This window comes from Filicampus tigris, chromosome 4, assembly GCF_054856515.1.
Source record: "Filicampus tigris isolate MCC_2025a chromosome 4, RoL_Ftig_1.0, whole genome shotgun sequence".
Lineage (NCBI taxonomy): Eukaryota > Metazoa > Chordata > Actinopteri > Syngnathiformes > Syngnathidae > Filicampus > Filicampus tigris.
In genome coordinates this window covers 18645362-18664270 of record NC_141220.1, presented here as the reverse complement: position 1 = coordinate 18664270, position 18909 = coordinate 18645362, and the positions used below count along the sequence as shown (strand labels likewise).

At 41.1% G+C, this 18909-nt stretch overlaps 2 protein-coding genes and 1 non-coding gene across 6 annotated transcripts; 2 read left to right on the top strand and 1 right to left on the bottom strand.

Annotated features, from left to right (window-relative positions):
• Nucleotides 1-761: 761 nt before the first annotated feature.
• On the bottom strand, nt 762-6099 carry ddb2 (damage-specific DNA binding protein 2). 3 transcript variants are annotated; one of them, XM_086028904.1, is made up of 11 exons: nt 5634-6099; nt 5416-5561; nt 5237-5343; nt 4822-5013; nt 4590-4735; nt 3747-3846; nt 3461-3638; nt 2715-2860; nt 2436-2591; nt 1233-1278; nt 762-1152 (listed from the first exon to the last, which is right to left on the bottom strand). In XM_086028904.1, the coding sequence occupies exons 1-11, from the start codon at nt 5825-5827 to the stop codon at nt 914-916; spliced, it is 1650 nt and encodes a 549-aa protein (XP_085885030.1). In that variant the 5' UTR covers nt 5828-6099; the 3' UTR covers nt 762-913. The 3 variants fall into 3 exon arrangements, with proteins under 3 accessions (XP_085885030.1, XP_085885029.1, XP_085885031.1); XM_086028903.1 differs by lacking the exon at nt 4590-4735 and adding an exon at nt 3970-4136; XM_086028905.1 differs by lacking the exon at nt 4590-4735 and adding an exon at nt 3970-4136 and having other exon boundaries at nt 5641-6099.
• kif23 (kinesin family member 23) lies at nt 5724-15247 on the top strand. 2 transcript variants are annotated; one of them, XM_086028901.1, is made up of 23 exons: nt 5724-6263; nt 6495-6558; nt 6668-6796; nt 8245-8350; nt 8462-8598; nt 8680-8789; nt 8873-9043; nt 9163-9207; nt 9923-10035; nt 10278-10399; nt 10670-10766; nt 10855-10934; nt 11012-11131; nt 11219-11378; nt 11564-11725; nt 11818-11984; nt 12073-12246; nt 12336-12542; nt 13481-13714; nt 13847-13935; nt 14018-14090; nt 14661-14731; nt 14892-15247. In XM_086028901.1, the coding sequence occupies exons 1-23, from the start codon at nt 6250-6252 to the stop codon at nt 14905-14907; spliced, it is 2661 nt and encodes an 886-aa protein (XP_085885027.1). In that variant the 5' UTR covers nt 5724-6249; the 3' UTR covers nt 14908-15247. The 2 variants fall into 2 exon arrangements, with proteins under 2 accessions (XP_085885027.1, XP_085885028.1); XM_086028902.1 differs by lacking the exon at nt 9163-9207 and having other exon boundaries at nt 5726-6263.
• On the top strand, nt 10090-10187 carry LOC147148777 (Z30 small nucleolar RNA). The gene has a single exon (XR_015086697.1). It is a non-coding gene; the product is annotated as a Z30 small nucleolar RNA (small nucleolar RNA).
• Nucleotides 15248-18909: the final 3662 nt, after the last annotated feature.

Sequence of the window (18909 nt, the reverse complement as noted above, 5' to 3'; positions counted from 1 at the left end):
CTAAATCATAAAACTTTCTGTTTTGATTTAGCATTTGTTTTGTTTGCCAAATAATTCCATCAATATTTTTTTTCTTAGTCATGTCATGATTGGCAATATTTTAACCAATATAAATACCAATGTACGGTAAGTCACATTTTCCCAAAACTTGTAACACTACACTGGAAATCTTCCAGAAGGCATGCTTGCCAACATTTCATTCTAGTGTGTAAAAATCCCCTTCTTAAGGGTGATGAAGAGTTTTTTCCAACACACGGTTGAAAGTACAATGACTCAGAGGTGTTACATGAACAGAAAATTCAAGTGCTGCATTTTGCTGGTAACCAATCCAGGGTACAGTATACGCCGTCTCTTGCCCTAAATCTACCGGGAAAGGCTCAACTCATTTTCTTTGTCCATCTATTTATGCCAGTGACATATACTTCTGTATTTTATTCATGTATTTCTAGTATAGGATTTGTAATGTCATGTATTATCACCACATCAACACTTTTGTTTGTATTTTCTTTGTTTTACTCTACTGTCTGCTGCCAGGGCAGGATTGCTAATGAGAATCTGTTCTCATTTGTAAATTGAATTGTAAATATCCAAACAGGGACATTAAGAACAATTTAATGCTCTTTCACTATATGGCGGAAGGAACAATTAGCCTATAGATTAGATGCTGTTGATAAAGAAGACAGACGGACAGATTTCTTGTGACTTTTTTGTTTAGTGTACTGTGAGATTTTTCAAATATCAAATACAGAAAAGAACAGGTCTTAAGAATAACACTTTATTCCAGTTCAGTAGAAAATAATCATATAACAATAACACTTTATTCCAGTTGAGTACAAAACATATCTTCAAAATGTTCATTACCCTGATTTAACACACATAACAGTAAGTAACAAAATAATACACAAGCGTCAGTTCAAAGCTTTCTTGTGCGCTTTGTACACCTCGTCTTGGTTGTTGTTTCTGATTCATGCTCGGATAGCAGTTTTTTCTTGAGCTTGCTTTGATCCACACCACTTATCCTGCTCCTGGCGGCCCGCGGCTGACGACTCCGCTCCCTTTGTGGTCCCGCGGCTGAGGTAGATACTTCCTCGCGCGGCGTGTGTTCATCATCAAACAACGACTCATCTTGGTCCCAAACGACCACCGTCATACCTGTGACACAAAATACAGTATAAGGCGGAGCTTTTTCAGTGCATAAAAAAGCAAGTGTCAAACACTTTTTGTCAGCTTACCCATTCCAGAGCCAATCACATCTCCCATTGGATTGAATTTATTGATCTGAAAAAATAGATTTACAATCATTTATATTGACAACATTCAGCATGTATTCATCTTTCTTTAAACGTTCCCCTCACACACCCTGTAAAATATCAGTATGTTAAGTGTATAACATGTACAAGGAGTACAGACAAGTAAAAGCCCTTTAATACCAAGAAAATGAATAAAAGCGTAAACAGTAATGTAGCACTGTGGTCGGCTGGTTAGCACGTCCGCCTCACAGTGCAGAGGTCATGGGTTCGAAACTGGGCTGCGGCCCTCCTGTGTGGAGTTTGCATGTTGTCCTCACACCTGTGTGAGTTTTCTCCGGGTACTCTGGTTTCCTCCCGCATTACAAAAACATGCGTGGTCGGTTAATTGAATACTATAAATTGTCCCTATGTGTGATTGTGAGTGCGAATGGTTGTATATTTATGCCCTGCGATTGGCTGACAACCAGTTGAGGGTGTGCCCCGCCGGCTGGGATAGGCTCCAGCACGTCCGCGACCCTCGTGAGGATAAGCAGTTTGGATAAAGAATGGATGTCAACAGTAATGTATTTTCAGCTGAAAAATGGGGAATTTGTGTGGGGCAAAGACTAGAAATAGTAAATTGATGTATACACATGTCTGTATATGTCTTTATCAATTTTAGAAAATGCATTTTGCTTTTTTTTTTCTTAATACGTTGCCTAACAGGACATCCCTAGTTCAGGTAATGGATGAACATTGTTTTATGTTTAGTTTGACAGCGAAGCAAACTACATCTGGGAGTGAGTGGCATTAAACAACTTTAATGCTTTCTAATAATAATGTAACAAATCGTCGCTGTCCTGTGAAAAACACGTATCTCCAATTTTGGAAACTTTTTAAATTTTCACATTAATGCGATGTCTTTAACGTGGAAACACCATTCATGTAAAAATGAGAGAAAAAAAAGTGTTTTTCACAGGACAGCGACGAAATGTATCTTATTGAAGCAAGAAGCTGTTATCGGGCCCAATGTACAAAATACATTCTACTCCTTATTGCAGTGGGATAAAAAACCTGTGCAGTGGCATAAAAAACCTGAGCATGTGTGCAAAAAAATCATTCCGGTGGTGTTATGTTGAGTAGGCTAAAGTGCATGTGAACTGTCTGTAGGCGAACATTGTTATTGCTGTGCTCGGTTCTACTCACACATTTGATTCCTGCAACGTTGGGATCGGACAACTGACACACGAGCTCGGCTGTGTTGGAATCAAAGATGTCAATAGTTCTCTGGTCGCCCACGCAAACCCTGTCATCAGGGTAACGACCCGCCACAATAAGGTCATATACAGGATGCCATGTAGCCTGTAGAAATGTTGACAAAACAAGTTTGGCTTGGTAAGTTTTTTCCTGACTCGTATCAGGCACGTTTTGTGAACGCTTGGGAGAATTCGTGGACCACGAAGTCACTGTGTTGAGACAACCAACCTTGATGGGCGTGATATGTTGAAAATGCCTGTGTGGATGCTGGATAATGTGCTGAGGCTTGGACCAATCAGAGGACGAATACACACGGATCTGGTCATACTGATCAGTTGTTAGCAACTTGGAGCAGTCCAAGGGATGAAAATAGGCTGTGAAGATGTAACAGAAAATCATGCATGTCCTTTGACATCATGGAAAAAGCCGGGTGCACAGGTAACGCTAATCAGGCCGAATTTAAGCATTTTTCCTCTCTTCCAGTCAAACTCAGCAAAGGGACAATTGTTGAAAGTCTCTAAAAGATTACCTTTAGCAATTATCCTGTGGTGTGGGATGTGTTCATTTTTCCAACAGTGTTGTCAACCAGAGTGCCATACTCTGTAAATTGTGACATGTAACGGAAGAATAGCCAAATAGGATGTTTGCTGAAGCTCATGCTGTTGGTTGGAGAGGAGCAACTGCTTGTGTTGAGTGTTGCTGTAAGGTGTCTCAAAAGTCATTCACAAGATGAAAACAACAAGGAGAAGAGTTTGCTTCCAAAATCTAGTTACGGAATAAGCTAGTAGTTAGCCTAGCTGCTTCTATTTCTTCTTTCTACTCTTTCTTCTCCTTTGTATTTTCTGGCCAGCTAAATGGCCTGTGGCACCATGCTGTAATTTTTAATTTTAACCAATTGTTCTCCTTTGCTTATCGAGAAAGCAAATAACAATGACATTCTTCAAGTTGTGATTTAGTTTGAATTTTTAGAGCACCTGAGTTGACGGGTTTCTCGTGAGGCATGTCGTAAAGAAAGCTCTTCTTGTCCTTCATGTTTCTCAGGTCCCAGAGCTTCACTGTGTGGTCCACTGATGCCGTCGCAAGCAGCCAATCACAGCGTGGGTTAAACTCGGCGTGAGTCACTTTGGCTTTGTGTAACTTATCACTGAAAATCTACAATATTGAGAGAAAAAAAAACAAATAAGCCTTTAGTATTCTTATATAGGCTAAAGGTGAAGTCATTCTTGTCTTGCATTCAAAACTAAAAAGAATCACACACACCTTCTGCCCATCTAAACCCAGCAGTAGGAGATTTCCAACGTTGTCTCCAGTCACAAGCATCTGTCGGCTGATGGACACATCAACACAGCAGTACCAGAAACTGGAGGTACAACATTAGAAAAATATGCCTTTTAAAATCTGGATTCAACTGTTTGAAATAATATTTTAAAACAACTAAATAAGGTCCAGCATTTTTCATCAGTCTTCCCCGCATTTTTCTCACCATACGTTGTGGTGATTGTGGCCACAATCTTCCGTTTTGGATAGAATGGTGGATGTGAGGCCCTCAAAGCTCTGCATGGTCAATGTGCCCTCGCCAGAGGCCACGTAAACTCTGGAGGGATCCGTGGAGCAAAACTTCATCCCACCGATGAAGTCTCCGGCGCCGTTCTATGCGCACAAACACAAATGCGGGCCTTTCATTGGGCACTTGTAATTAAAGGGGATATATATGGATTTTTTTCTTTTTATTGTTTGCATACAAATAGTGGTCCTTGCCTAAGTGTGAAACTGCACAACTAAGTTGTGTTTGTTAGCTGCCTAGTTCAGTGTGCTTCAGCTGTGTTAGCTAACCGTGTCACCAGCATTAGCTTCTGATTAGTGGCGCAATGTTTTTTGATGTGAGGAAGAGGGGGGTTTGGGATTGACTACGATGTCATGCGCCACACAAATGATTGAATCTCTATGGGGGTTGCATAACATATCTCCGTCAAAGACGAGGCGGTGGTATGACACCAGTAAGGACCACCTTCGAAAAAGACTGATGAATCAATGATCAGACCCAAAAGCTCTGTGACCCTCACTCCATGCACCCAATACAGTAAAAGCAGATTGTAATCTTACTTAAGTGTATCTGTGTAGGCAAACAATGTGAGAGGGGTCCCACTGAAATCTCGGAGGGCTGTCGTACCCCCCATAGATGATGTGTACAGCTGAGCGGGGTTTAAAAGGTTAAACCTCATATCTGTAACTGAGTCTCCAGCACCCATCTGAACAGAGAACCAGCAGCAGGCTATCAAGCCGAGCTAAGCCAAGCACATCACCGCCTAATAACGCTCACTGAGAGCTGGCTCACCCCTCTGATGAACATTTTCTGGTCGTTGAGCTTAAAGTCCCACAGTTCGATGTCGCCACCTTTCGATCCCACCGCCAGTGTGCTGGGATGAGTGGGATGCCACTCCAGGCAGGTGACTCGCCGGTCGAAGGGAAGGTTTGTCGCGTGATAATGGTACAAAGAGAGCGAGCGGACAAAAGGCTCTTGGAGACACTGAAAGTTTAAAAAAAATAAAATAAAATAAAATAATATATATATATATATATATATATATATATATATATATATATATATATATATATATATATATATATATATATATTCAGTACAAATGCTCACCACTGAAAAAAATATTTTTTTCACTGGAGCCCAAATTCCCAGCGGCACCCCTGCTAATGACATAACGTGTATTCTTGTTTTACAGCAGCTGCCCTACCTGTCTCATTTGAGTATGAACACTTTGTCCTAGAGTGTGTTTGTAGATGTAGTGGAGTATGCTATGTGCACTTTTCCTATGGATCCTTGTGGACTTGAGAAGCGACCCTGCAAAATCACAGACAGCAAGAACAGACAATGTCACGTAGTTAAAAAAGGCACGCTCACTAGTTCACACACCTTTTTTGCATTCCTCTGCATCTTTCTTGTCTCGTAGTTTTGCGGACAAAGTTGCACCAGACTTTTCCCCAACAGCACCTTTCTTCACCTGAGCCTTTTTCGACTCGGGGCTATCTGACTTGGAGGATTTGCTTTTCATCGCCAACCTTGCAAAAACGGAGAGGTTGACTATAGGACGCGTTAACCCAATACGTCAAACACGCATCATAGACACTGACAGCTCACCCGTGATGTCTGGCGTCTGGGGTAGCGGTTTAGCAAGCAGACCACTGGCGACGTTTACATAACACACGTGACTTAAAAACATGGCTGTTTTGTAACGTGTGTTCCCCTCGTTCCACGACAGGTGGCGGTGTTTCAACCACTCGTGTATTAAGTGAAAGGCGTGTTCAGTTTTAGTCGTCAAAACCATCGATTTAAATTTACTGTCATCGCCGGCGGGATAAATTCTAATTTGAAAACTTTTTTGAAGCAATCAAAAAAACCGCAAACACCGTTGTGGTCTCATTTTGGAACGTTAATCTTCCAAAAGACTTAAGCGGGTTGTTTAAAATTTAAACAGACAATTTAAACGTTAAATTGTGTGTTATGGTTAAATCGTAGTTAACACGTACAATCGATATGACGTCCAAAAAATTGACACGTTCGTACATTTTTTTGTACAGTTCTTGACTTTCCTTGGTACCAAACCGGAAGCGGAAATACCTATTCAAAGACGACGAATCTGATTGGCTGCGACCGGCCCATTTTGAAAACGTTATTTCGTTTGAACAAAGACGAGGGAGGGAATGAAAACTCAACAACAAGAACGTTAAATAGACCGTGCAAGCCAAAATGACCAAACCAGTGTAAGTAAACATGACAAAATGCGAAATGTGTTGTTTGTTAGCAAAGAGAATCGTGACATTTACAGCTGGCGTGTTTGTTTTCATTATGTTGTTTCGGACGTTCACCAGTTTTAGTTGAAACGCTTAGTCGCATGGCTACATAGCCTGAGGTTTACCGAGCATGTGACTTTGTTTCCTATCTACTCAATAACGTTTGTGTGAATTTTAAAACCGCCTTTTTTTCTTTTTCAGTAAATCCAAAACACCCCGCCGACCGCCTCTAAAAAAAACAAGCAGCCAGAAAGATCCAGTTGGGGTGAGTCTTAAACGGCCGTCCACAATTAACTGACGTACTGTGTCGAGATGCGGGGTAGATTTTAGTCTTATGGTGAACCGTCTACATTGTCATTGTTTTCCTCAATCAGGTTTACTGTCGTGTGCGACCCCTTGGCGGAGAAGACGAAGAATGTTGCATCGAGGTCATCAGCAGCAGCACTATCCAGCTGCATGCACCCGAAGGCTTCAAAACAAACCGCAATGGAGAATACAAAGAGGTGAATGTAATCACATACAGGCCAGGAGTTCACAAACAAGTTAACCCTTTTTAAATAGGTATGTGGTAAAAAGATTATATGAGACCGGCATTATCAAACATGTCTCGTAAAGACGATTCCAGTTGTATATTATCCATCCATCCATCCATCCATCCATTATCCGAACTGCTTTTCCTGACGAGGGTCGCGGGCATGCTTGGTTGCCAGCCAATCGCAGGGCACACGTTTTCGTATTATAAATAAAACAATTTGGTGATCAAAAGCACTACTACTGACTGAGCATTGAAGTGTGCCTTTGTGTCAGGCTTCTAAGTACTAGTCCGTATGAAGATTTACTTCTTCCTACCCATTTTTAGGCATGTTGAAAAATTGACATAAATGTAGGAAGTGTATTAATATGTATGTGTACCTACCTACCCATTTTGTATGTTTTGATGTTTTGTGATTCCTGATGTCTCTGGAATCAATGAAAAAAGAAGAAAGAAAGGCAGGAGCAAATCAGTGTAGAGTGTGGCAAAATGAGAAAATGAACTTGTTCAAACATGCCACCAAAGGATTTCAGCACATTCGCTGTCTGGCAGTAGACTTTAGTAGCTTCTGAATGATAAAAGAGCTTACTTGGAGACCACCCAACTTTTACAAAGTCACAAAACTCTTTCAATTCTGCATTAGTTTTACTTTCTGGGTGTTGTGTAACCCCTGCAATGGTTTAATGCAATGTTATGCATGTTGGATGCATGTTTTTGAGGGTCATTTGTAAATATTGGGAATTGTTGTCTGATAATTGTTGTACTTGGTTGATATGAACATTTTGAATTTGTGGATATACTGGGATGTCATCAGTGTTGGTGTATAGTGGTAAGGAAAACGCAAGTACAGTGAAACATGGATTACAGCGGTTCAATTGCTGTTTAGATTGCACAATCAAGCTCGTTGAGTAACCACCGCCGACAGCCAGCCAGCGATGGATACACGTGCTTGCTTACCGGGGAGAAGGTTTTTTTTTTTTTTTTTTTTTTTTTCCAAGACCCCTTCATAACTCTAATGCCAAATAAGCATGATTACCATGTGCACTCTTAAATACCATGTGAATTTATTTTAACGTGTCAAGCTAAATATTCCTGATCTGCGCAAATGAATTCAATTCAACATTTATCCATCATCTGCGGCTTACGTGCACTGAATCCACGAATGACATGGCTAAGAACGGGAGAGTGGAAGCATTTCACAAAATTGTTGACATCTTAGTGATTTGGTCATTATTTTTAGCCATGTTTCTCATTCCACTGCTATTGGCTGCTAAGTTCAAAGTAGAAAAGTACTCTAAACCACTCTTAAACTAGCTTCTTTTGAAAAGCTATTCGGAGGGTCATAAATTAGCCAGTGCAATTTTTAGAATCCTACTCTCTTGAATTAAAGGTTGACTGACTATCTCCTTCATTTCACAGACGCAGTACTCTTTCAAAAAAGTCTTTGGAGTATTAGTTTCTCAAACCGAGCTGTTTGAGAGTGTCGCCAAACCTCTCGTTGATGACCTCATCCATGGCAGAAATGGTAAGATAAGAACACTGGCTGTAATCAGATTCCTAATATCCCAATAGTGTTGCTGATGTTGCAACCTCCAAGGTGCACTTCATTCCATTCTGTCTCTCTTGCTCAATTCAGGCCTGCTCTTTACATATGGCGTGACGGGAAGTGGGAAGACATTTACCATGACTGGCTCTCCGGGCCTAGGTGGACTTCTGCCTCGCTCTCTCGACATGCTCTTCAACAGCATCGGGCCCTTGCAGGCCAAAAGATTTGTAAGGGTTGCACTGAAACCCCCTTTGTACACACATCTGTGTAACACATTTGACCAAACATTAAGTAATCTGTTTTTGCAGGTCTTTAGGTCAGATGATAAAAATGGCATAGAGGTCCAGAATGAAGTCGATGCCCTATTGGAGAGGCAGAGGCGTGAAAATGTTTGCGTTCCCAAAATTGCCTTATCCAGGTTCGTCCAATTCCTGTCCATTAACACAAAACCTGTGTCTATGTAATTGATGTTTAACCTGGAATTGGCTACTTGGACTTTAGACAGAAGCAGGATCCTGAAATTGCTGACATGATTCAGATGGCGGAGGCATGTAAAACAGATGATGTGGATGAGGACAGCAGCTACAGCGTCTTTGTGTCCTACATTGAAATCTACAACAACTACGTCTATGATCTTCTCGAGGATAACCAGGAGGATGCAATCAGGCCAAAGTGAGCTGCAGCAAATCAAATGATTGGATTGACTTGAAAACTAGCAACACGTTCAGATCGTTACAGTAGAGTATATGAAAGTAGCTGAATGTCAAATTGTTGTATTTTCTTCTTACCAGGTGGAATGGTGGAGGCACACCTGTGCGTCAGAACACTGAGTTCATGTATGTGACCAGTGAACACATAGTACAACAAACAATAGCATCCGATGGAAAACTCAATACTTTGTAGTTTGTTTGAGATTGTGTTAAGTTTTCCATGACACTTGGCATTCCAGCTGCTCATTAGTATGTGAACTGTCTCAAAACTGCCATTTGCTGGATACAGTACATTTACACAATTATTAAAGTCAGGAAAATGTAATATTTCTATCTACGACTGACTGTAGACTTCAATAATAGGTGCACCATCCCAATCGAATGAGATTTTTGCCTTTTGTTTCCAAATTTTTTGAAACCTCTCTAATTCAGTGCGTTTATAAAGCACAGCAATAAAACAATACACAGTTTTGAATTTCACTGAGAGCATTAGAAAACCCAAGCATGTTATCTTTTGTGTAGGCATGCCTTAGGATGCAGATCTGGATTGCGCAGGTGTAACTAATTTTGTGGCAGAAAACCCAGCTGCATTGGCTAAACAATTCTCCTAAGAAGTGCATGCAATCAATACGTCTACAGTGATGACATTCTTTCCGTCTGATATCGCCGGCCCTGCTGCTTGTTGTGTTTGTCATGGCAGAGCTCCAATGTCTTTAAAGCATCTATTTTGTACTTTGTCTGCCCACCCCCACCTGCTGTATCCTCCCTAACTTAATGTCACATACAATCTGGTATGTTTTGAGACTAATGCTCCTTTGTCCCTCCCTTTCTCATGTCATAGGCCGCCTCAGTCTAAAATTCTCAGAGAGGACCAGAACCACAACATGTATGTTGCCGGTTGCATGGAAGTTGAAGTCAAATCTGCTGAGGAGGCATTTCAAGTATTTTGGAAAGGTGAGTGGTGGAAATTTCAAAGTAAGGAGATAAAAATGTAAAGGTCAGGTGTTTCTGCACTGATGATCTTAGATTTGTCTGACTTGGTATTGTTGCCCTCCGGGTCGACTCTGACCGGGAAATGACCTCCATTTAATCTTCTCTCTGAGCAGGCTACGGAAGAGTTTCAAAATAGATTTTGAAGATGTTATCTCTGTTTGGTAGAGAATGTTGTTAATCTCCCTGCTGTGTGGTGTCACTAGGTCAGAAGAGGAGGAAGGTGGCAAACACCCGGCTAAATCGTGAGTCCAGTCGTTCCCACAGCGTGTTCATGATCAAACTGGCGCAGGCTCCTCTGGACGCAGATGGCGACAGCATCCTGCAGGTGAACTGGAGCCAAAACTACATTAATTGTGACTGGACTAAGAACTAGGACTGTCACAGTTGAATCTTTTTAAAATCGATTGTTTTATCGACTATTCCATCGATGAATCGGATGAATTTGATTGATTCGGCCAATTACAGCTAGGGACATTAATCCCGCTGGCCTTGTCAATATTTTTGCGGTTGACTTGTTTTCCCTCAGCCAGCCCTTCTAAAACTGCTTTGACTTGACTTGCTCTTTTCCCCTTCTGACATTTTTTTGAATGAGAAGAACCAAGTGTCTGTCAGCCAGCTGTGTCTGGTGGACCTGGCAGGAAGTGAACGAACTGGCAGAACGGGGGCCGAAGGCACTCGCGTACGTGAAGCAGGTAGGATTTCAAAGTTTGTTATTAGCCGATTGGACTTGATGCTCACGGGGGATGTATGTGATGTTCAACCGAATGTGTTGCCTTGCAGGAAACATCAATCAGTCTCTACTGACACTGCGGACGTGTATCGAGATCCTCCGAGAGAACCAGATGTGTGGTACAAACAGGGTTAGTGTTCCGTTGAAGCGTATTCCTCGTGCACTTTAGTCCACAATGTGAGTGATTCGTATATATTTCTACACTAGATGGTTCCTTACCGAGACTCCAAAGTCACCCATTTATTCAAAAACTATTTTGATGGAGAAGGCAAAGTCAGGATGGTCGTCTGCGTCAACCCAAAGGCCGATGACTACGAAGAAACCTTGGTGAGCTCAACTTGCATTTTAGCCCGTTGTTTTCATTAACATGCAAGTTCCTCCTTTATCTAACTTGGCATTCTCCGCATTGCCCAGCTGGTGATGCGCTTTGCAGAAATGACGCAGGAAGTGGAAGTAGCTCGGCCAATGGACAGACCCATCTGTGGCTTCACGCCGGGCCGCCGCAATAGAAACCAGGCTTTCAAAGACGAGCTGTCTCGCAAGTTGGAGGAGCGCGGTGGTCCAGTGGACAGAGGTAGTAGTGTGTAAATTGCCAGATCTTCCATTACAAATATTAAAATGCCCACTTTTGGTTGACACTGGCAGATGGTAGTGTTTGAGTAATGTTTTAAAAAATAAGGTATTGTTAGAATGTGCGAGCGAGATGAACATTTTGCCGCAGTAGAGAAAAATGGTTTTGATTATGTTGTTTCCCCGCAGACATGCCTTCCGTTTTGAACTTGGCCATGCACAGCCTCCCTCCCATCCCCTCCGCCGAGGTTACTGACGCTCACGATGATATCACCCTGCCAAGGCTGATTGAGGCTCTGCAGAACAGACACAGAATCAGGCAAACCATGTTAGAAGATTACAACAAAGCAGGTGCCCGCTCATGTTTGAGATCATCCTCGCTTGTCATGAATCCACAACCTTCCAGGCTTACTTGTCCACTTTTTTTTTGTTTTGTTTTTTAGCCAGCACAATGACATCCCTCCTACAACAGCTTGACAGCAATATTAATTCCAAAGAGAATGATATTCATGAACAGAACAGCAAGCTTTTGGAGAAGGACAAGATCATCCAAAATAACAAGGCAGAAATTGAGCGGCTGGAGAAAAAATCAAAGATGCTCGAGCATAAGGTGAGTTCATGTCCAAGGCTCAAGCCCTTCAGATCTGCTTTCTTTGACTGAGCCGTTTCTAAACACATCCCTTATGTCCCTCTTCTAGATTGACATCCTTCAGAAAACAACCAAAATCTATGAGGATGACAAGCGTTCCCTGCAGCATGAGTTGGAAACGAGAGCACAAAGGCTGCAGAGAGAGCTGTCTGAGAAAAGACGCATGGAGCAGCGCATGCAAGGTGCCGTTACAGACACGCAGCACAAGTGGGAGAAAGAATGCGTGAGTGTTTCCCCAAGTCAAAATACCAATTTCATTTTGCGAAAGCCACACAAGTCTGTATGACGTGAAGCTTCCGTCTCGCCGTGCAGGAGCGACGTGTGAACGCAATGCAACAGCAGATGCAGAACAAACTGTGGGTGAAAGATGAGAAGCTGAAGCAGCTGAAAGCCATTGTGACCGAGGGCAAGACGCCAGGTCGCCCTGAGCCCCCACCACGTCAGACACAGCCGAAGCCGCCTCCCAGGGAGGAGCGAGTCCCCCTGCCTGCAAAAAGATCCGCGTCGCCCTCACCGACGGTACGCTGCGTTGAGAAAGCACGTATAGAAAGCAGGCGTTCTACTGTTGGGCAGAAACCTCGTGTGTTCAAATATGCTCAATTTCATATTTTTTTTCACAAATTGATTAGAGATAGACCGATATGCTTTTTTTAAGGGCCGATACCGATTATTAGTAGTCAAGGAGGTCGAGAGCCGATATTAATTTTCAGTGAAGAGGAAAATATTGGCATCAAAATCTAAAGAAAAATTTACTCTCAACTTTGTTGTAACGTCTTTAAGCATGTTTATTGAACAATGTTTCAGGTTTGCATGATGGTGATTTTTTTTTTTTTTTTTTTTTTTTAATCATTATCACAAGAAATTTTTGACAGTATACATCTGTTATAAAATTCTAACAAAAATTTCAGGGAGCGCCCAGCATTGTCAGCATGCCTTAAAAAGGATAAAGGAAAACAATAGCTCCATGTAGTTTTCTACAGTAAATGAAAATGACAGAAATGTTAAAGTTTCACATATCTTTGATTTGATTTCCACAATTTTAAATCGATTTATTATCGGCCAGCAGAGTTTTAAAAAAAAGGCTGATGCCGATATTCGTCAAAAAGCCAAATATCGGTGCCATCAGAGTTTACCAATGTTCAAATATTAATTAGTAGTAAGTAATCTTATTTGGGCTCCAATAAAATTCAAATCGACGTGGTGTTCCTAAAATGGCAATTTGAGACATGACTTGTGATTAAAAACTCTTCCTCTTCATTCACTTTTTAACTTGCATAATGAAAGCCAAAATAGGTGCGGCAATCTTAATATTCTTGTTTATGGGGCTTCTGTATTTAATCCCAAAATTGAAAAATCTTCTAGTCTCATTGTGACATATTGCCACGTTGAATTATTTTTCTGGATGTGACTCTACTCAACGTCGGGGAACGTTGCTTCCATCTGTGTGCCCTAACCAGACGTCGACGCCGGTTCGGCCCCTGCACCGGCGGTCCCGCTCGGCAGGTGGGGAGAAGTGGGTGGACCATAAACCCTCCTCCAGCCTGGACCTGGGAACAGTGCTGCAGCCAATCATCCCGAACGCCATCAAAGTGTCTGCTCCCAATGAGAAGGTGCTGTCCAAGTGCGACCGATACGTGTTGACGCACCAGGAAATTGCCTCCGACGGCGAGATAAAGACCCAACTTATTAAGGCAAGTTAGTGTGAAGTTTTTGTAGAACCACAAGCGTACTCTTAACGTTGCTCACATCGAGGAATTTTCTGTGGCTCTGCCAATTTAAAAGCACAGACCATTAGCACTCATACAGGTTTGTGCATGTTCCAGGGTGATGTGATGAAGACCAGAGGAGGGGGACAGGCTGTTCAGTTCACTGACATCGAGACATTGAAACAGCAACTCACCACGATTGAATGGTATTCACTCATTGGCTGTGATTTAATTGCTGAGCTTCCATAATGTGTGTTGACAAACTTTTTTTTTTTCTCTCCTCCAAAGTCGAAAGAGGAAATCTTCAGAAGGAGATAGTGGAGACCACAAAGGTGGTTCTTTGGCAGATGTGGAGAAGAGGGTAGGATGATTATGATCAGAAAACATTGCAATAGATTGATTCTAAAAATACAGATGACCCCCCTCTCCCCCCCTATTTCTGGAGAATGAGAACTGAGCCCTGGTGCAAACAGAGAAAATCTGTGTGTAATTGATGCCCCCCAAAAAGGTTTATGTAGTGGTACCATAAGATACAAGTTGAATTTGTTCTGCGACCAGCTTCTGTGACCTAACTCAAAGCTGTAGTATTGCATATCATTGTGCCCTGTTACAAATGCAAAGATGCCACGTTTGAAACGCGTGCATGAATTGAAGCAAGTGATAAATGATCTGAATATAATCAAAACATTTGGACAACCAAAACTGAACAATAAGCGTGACTGCGTTGTTGTTGCCCAAGTGATGCAACTCATTTACTGGCAACACATTTCTTACAAATTATCCTCTTTGTGTCTGAGTCCTTCAGGTAAAATATGTTCAGGCAGAAAAGCTGTAATGTTTTTTTTTGGCAGAATTTGGCAATCCTTTTAAAAATGATCAATAAAAAAGACATTTTATTGTAAGTGGGTTTCAAAAGATGATTTCTCTACAGTGCGCTGTGGCTATGGAGATGAAGGCTGGCTCCACCATGGGACCTGGTGTTGAGCATCATTGCATCACAAAGTAAGCTGCCGTGTGTTTCACTCGCAATGTTTTATATGTATAACACGAACACAGGACTATTTTAATAAATGTATTTGGTTATATTATTATATATAAATACATATTATTATATTTGGTTATATTGTATTATTTTGGTTATGGTTGGTATTTGGTTTTACAGGCGCAGAAAACCCTGAAAGCAGCAAGTGGCCCCACTCATGATCACTCCACTTTATCACCTTTTGTGCAATAGCCCAAAACTTTTCTTTTTTTTTCTTTTTATCTATGCTCATATTTAACATTTGACACGTTTATATTATACAAGTGTACACTTCCAAAGCTGTTTATAAAATATGTTGTGTGTTGTTAGAACCAACAGAATTTGTGAGATCTAGGTCAGTTTTGTGTGACGTGTAGTTTCTGCAGTGTAGTCTATAGTCTTCTAAGTGTTTTTTGTTTTGTTTTTTATCTGGCGAAGTTTACATCGATTTAATGGAACGTTCCAGTTGTTCTCGGGAATAAAATTCCTTGGCGCCAGCTTGGTTTGTTTTTAACAAATGGGGCCTAGTGCAATACAATTAATAACCACTGAATGGCATCACAGGACAACCGTTAAATCTGGACAAGGCTCGGAGAAACTTCATTCGTATTTCTGCTGGCTCACTTATGTCAATTTGGACAACTTTTCAATAGAAAGGATTGCAGACTATTAATTGCAATTATATGAAATACATTATTTATTGAAGTGTATCCGCTACAGTAACAAGTATTTGTACTGGCTATACAAGTGCATCAGCAGTACCAGTAAATTTCCCCCCAGTTGTTTACGTTGAAATTGCACACTATAATTGGCAATCTGCACGTTTTCTGAAATCCAGATAAATGGTAACACACATTTCCTGTGCAAATGAGAGCCGACGCTGATCCCAGCTGTAGACAGTTGAATTCTCATCTGGCTGAGTTTCAATTGGAAAGCGCTGAAGAGTGACTAACGTGGAGCCTCTTGGAGAAGGTCAAGAGCCCGGAGCAAACAGCGGCTATTAAATTCACTCCGAGTGCTTTGACTTTTTGACCAGGCTTGCACCGCACTATTATGGTCTGCAAACCCTCAACGCCAAGTGGCACGAGCACCATAGAGATGTTATTACGTTTGAGCCCCCTAATCAACATTACAGGTTTTAAAAGAGACTCTTAAGAATCAGTGAGAGCTGCAACCAGAGGTCTGCAATGAGCATGCACTGTCGATTGTGAAACATTTACAAATGTTAAGTAACACTCATCACCATAGTCATCACCAAGTTGAAGATATTAAAAGCAACCAATTGTATATTAAATATCCAATTTCAGACACATCTATTTACTTAGATTAGTGGTTCTTTATTATTTACCACCATAAAATATATTCAGTAGTAGGGTAGCAGGCATAGACGGCCTGTACATCAAAATGAATGTTTTATTGCAAAGTAAGAAAAGTATATATTTCACTGATCTAAAAGATATCGCGTTATTAACGCCATTACACAACTTCCCTTCGTGGCCGCTATTTTTTTTAAAGGACAACCAAGCTTTGTCCTGCCTTGTTTACTGTGCTGTTCCTTGCTGTTCACGCCTTGGCCTCTTGGGCGCAGTCTGGTGCACACATGCAGATTAACACACTTAAAAGGTTGGTTAGAAGAAGAAAGCCGAGGCCAAGATACAAAGAGTGGCACAAGAGCGTGTTGTAGAAACAAAATGTTTGAACTTGGAAAGAAATAAAGGCTCTGTAAATTCGAAAGAAAAAAAAATGTTTGTGCTGCTTCATAGAAAGTGAGGAATGAATATGGACACGATGAGGGGAAAAAAAGTGCCAAGGAGTTAGCAGGTAAGCAATGTGCTGTCATAGTGGGCCGAAATTGAAGGGTGAAGAAAAAAGTACTAAAAATAAAAAAACAAAAAATAAAATAACAAATATGACCCAGAACTCAGAAAGGCATGTGGGTTTTGGAGGGCGAATAACTTATTCTTCGGCTCAGTGATGACAAAAGACTTTGGAATCCAGTTTAAACTTTAATACCATTTATAGAAAGTCGAGTTTAAGACATTGATTGTGCTTGCAATGGTGTTGACCGACTGGAACATGATGTGTGAAGATTTGTGTGTCAACATTTAGCTGGGGATATGTGTTGTACTTAAATGTACAATGAGGGTGATTCTTTTTGTTGTATGTTTAGTTTTATATTTGCTAGGGACATGACAACTGACTCGTTTTAGCCATTTTTTTGTGAGGCGATTTTCGTGATTGCAGAGATGGATGTTGCATCCCAGGGACGGAACCGGATGGACATATGCCCATTTTGGGGATGGAAAATTGTTTTTAAAAAGGACAGACTAAGCAAGGACGGAAGTGGGTTGCCACCTCCCTGAAAAATAAATAAGGGTGTAGAAGTTGTAGTAGATGTAGAAGTAGTAGTCATGGCGACTGTGTGACGTATCGCTGTATTAGTATGCGGCCATCTTGTCACAACAAGGATTTACAGCAGAAAAAGGCACAATAATCGATCAGGATTTTACCTTTGGCCACAATACGACGTGGAATTCTAACCAAGGTAAGCCATTTTAAACTAAAAAGAAAAAAACGTTTCCGTAGTTAGAAGTATAAGTTTGGTCCAACTGGAACTCATTCGCTTTTGAACTTAACTAATTTACTATACTTAAAAAGGTTAAAGACAAGGCATGAAGACATATGTTATAGACAAACTTTGACACAGATTGAACATTTAATTCAATGATTATTGTGTACCAATAGAGTGAGCACACACACCACTTGTGGTTCTCCTACCACACTTTGGGAATCCTTAGATCTTATACAAACTACAAAATGTTGCATGTCACGTTTACTACCAAATCTAAATTGTCCATCGGTGTAAATGAGTTATGTCTATTTGCCCTGTGATTGGCTGGGAACCAGTCCAGGCCCTTCCTCTTGCCCCAAGTCAGCTGGGACCCAAATGCGGCTAAGTCCTGTGGAAAAATGATTATAAAAAGCTTTTTCACAATAAAAGTATCAGGCTGCTGTAAAAAAAAATCAAAATAATAATGTGAGCATCAGAAATAGGACGAGGCATTGAAAAGTTTGAATACGTTATAACGTTACGTTATGTTCAACTGTTCCCGTATCCCAAAGAGTTAAATTAAGCTATCCAGTCATGGTAGTGCTTTTGTAAGTATTATTTTAGCAATTTAATGGATGCTGATTTAAAATGACTTGCTGAAGCAAGAACCTCAAACACAACCACACTAGAATGCACGATGACACTTTCTATCATTGGCAAAGATAAGAAACCGCGACAATGAAATTCAATTAGTGGCAAGTGTGCAAATAGTGCGTGAGAGCCGAGAATTGCTTGAGTGGGGTCCGTCTACATTGTCGTATGTCAAAACTGTGGCTGCCTGCCAGCCAAATGTTCGACAAAAGAGCGGAGACTGGAGATGAGGGCTGACAGACAGTCAATTGTCATTCAGCCAGTCTGCAAACGTCCTGGGAATTCTTCCTCTTCAGGGCTTGCTCACCTGACGCTCCTTTGCTTTAGCGTATGCTAACATCACTATGTTGCAGAATATGCGAAAGGAATGAAAAGCTCTCACACTCTCCTCCTGCTGTTGACGGACACAAAGGTCAAAGAGTCACAAGCCCGCAGAGGCGCTTGCAATCAAATGAAAACATAAAAATACACACACTCACACACACAAAAGCACATTATACCATGTTGTTATGTTAACTCAACTGGAAACTGGTTTAAATGCTTTATGTCTCTGTTAAACAATATGCAAGCAACAATTAGAAATAATTGTATTATATTCATTTTGATGGTACACTGGCTTTTATTTGAGAGAATCTCGTTGCCATGGCAATACAGGATCGACTTACTTAAATGGTCTACACGAGGAATGTGGTGTTAACTATTGTGTCAGGCTAGCATCAAATGCCATTTATAGTACGTTAATGTTTCAAGGTATGTCACAAGCTATTGCGGCGCTTGTTTACTTGACACCATTTTCAAACGGAAACAACTGAACTACACAATGATAACTGTCGTTTTGGCCGTTCATAAGATACAGGTGCATCGCAGTGAATTAGAATACTGTAGAAAAGTTCATTTAAAGGCAAAGTCCAAAACATCTTTACAAAAATATATTCCATGAGCCCCCAATAGTCTAAA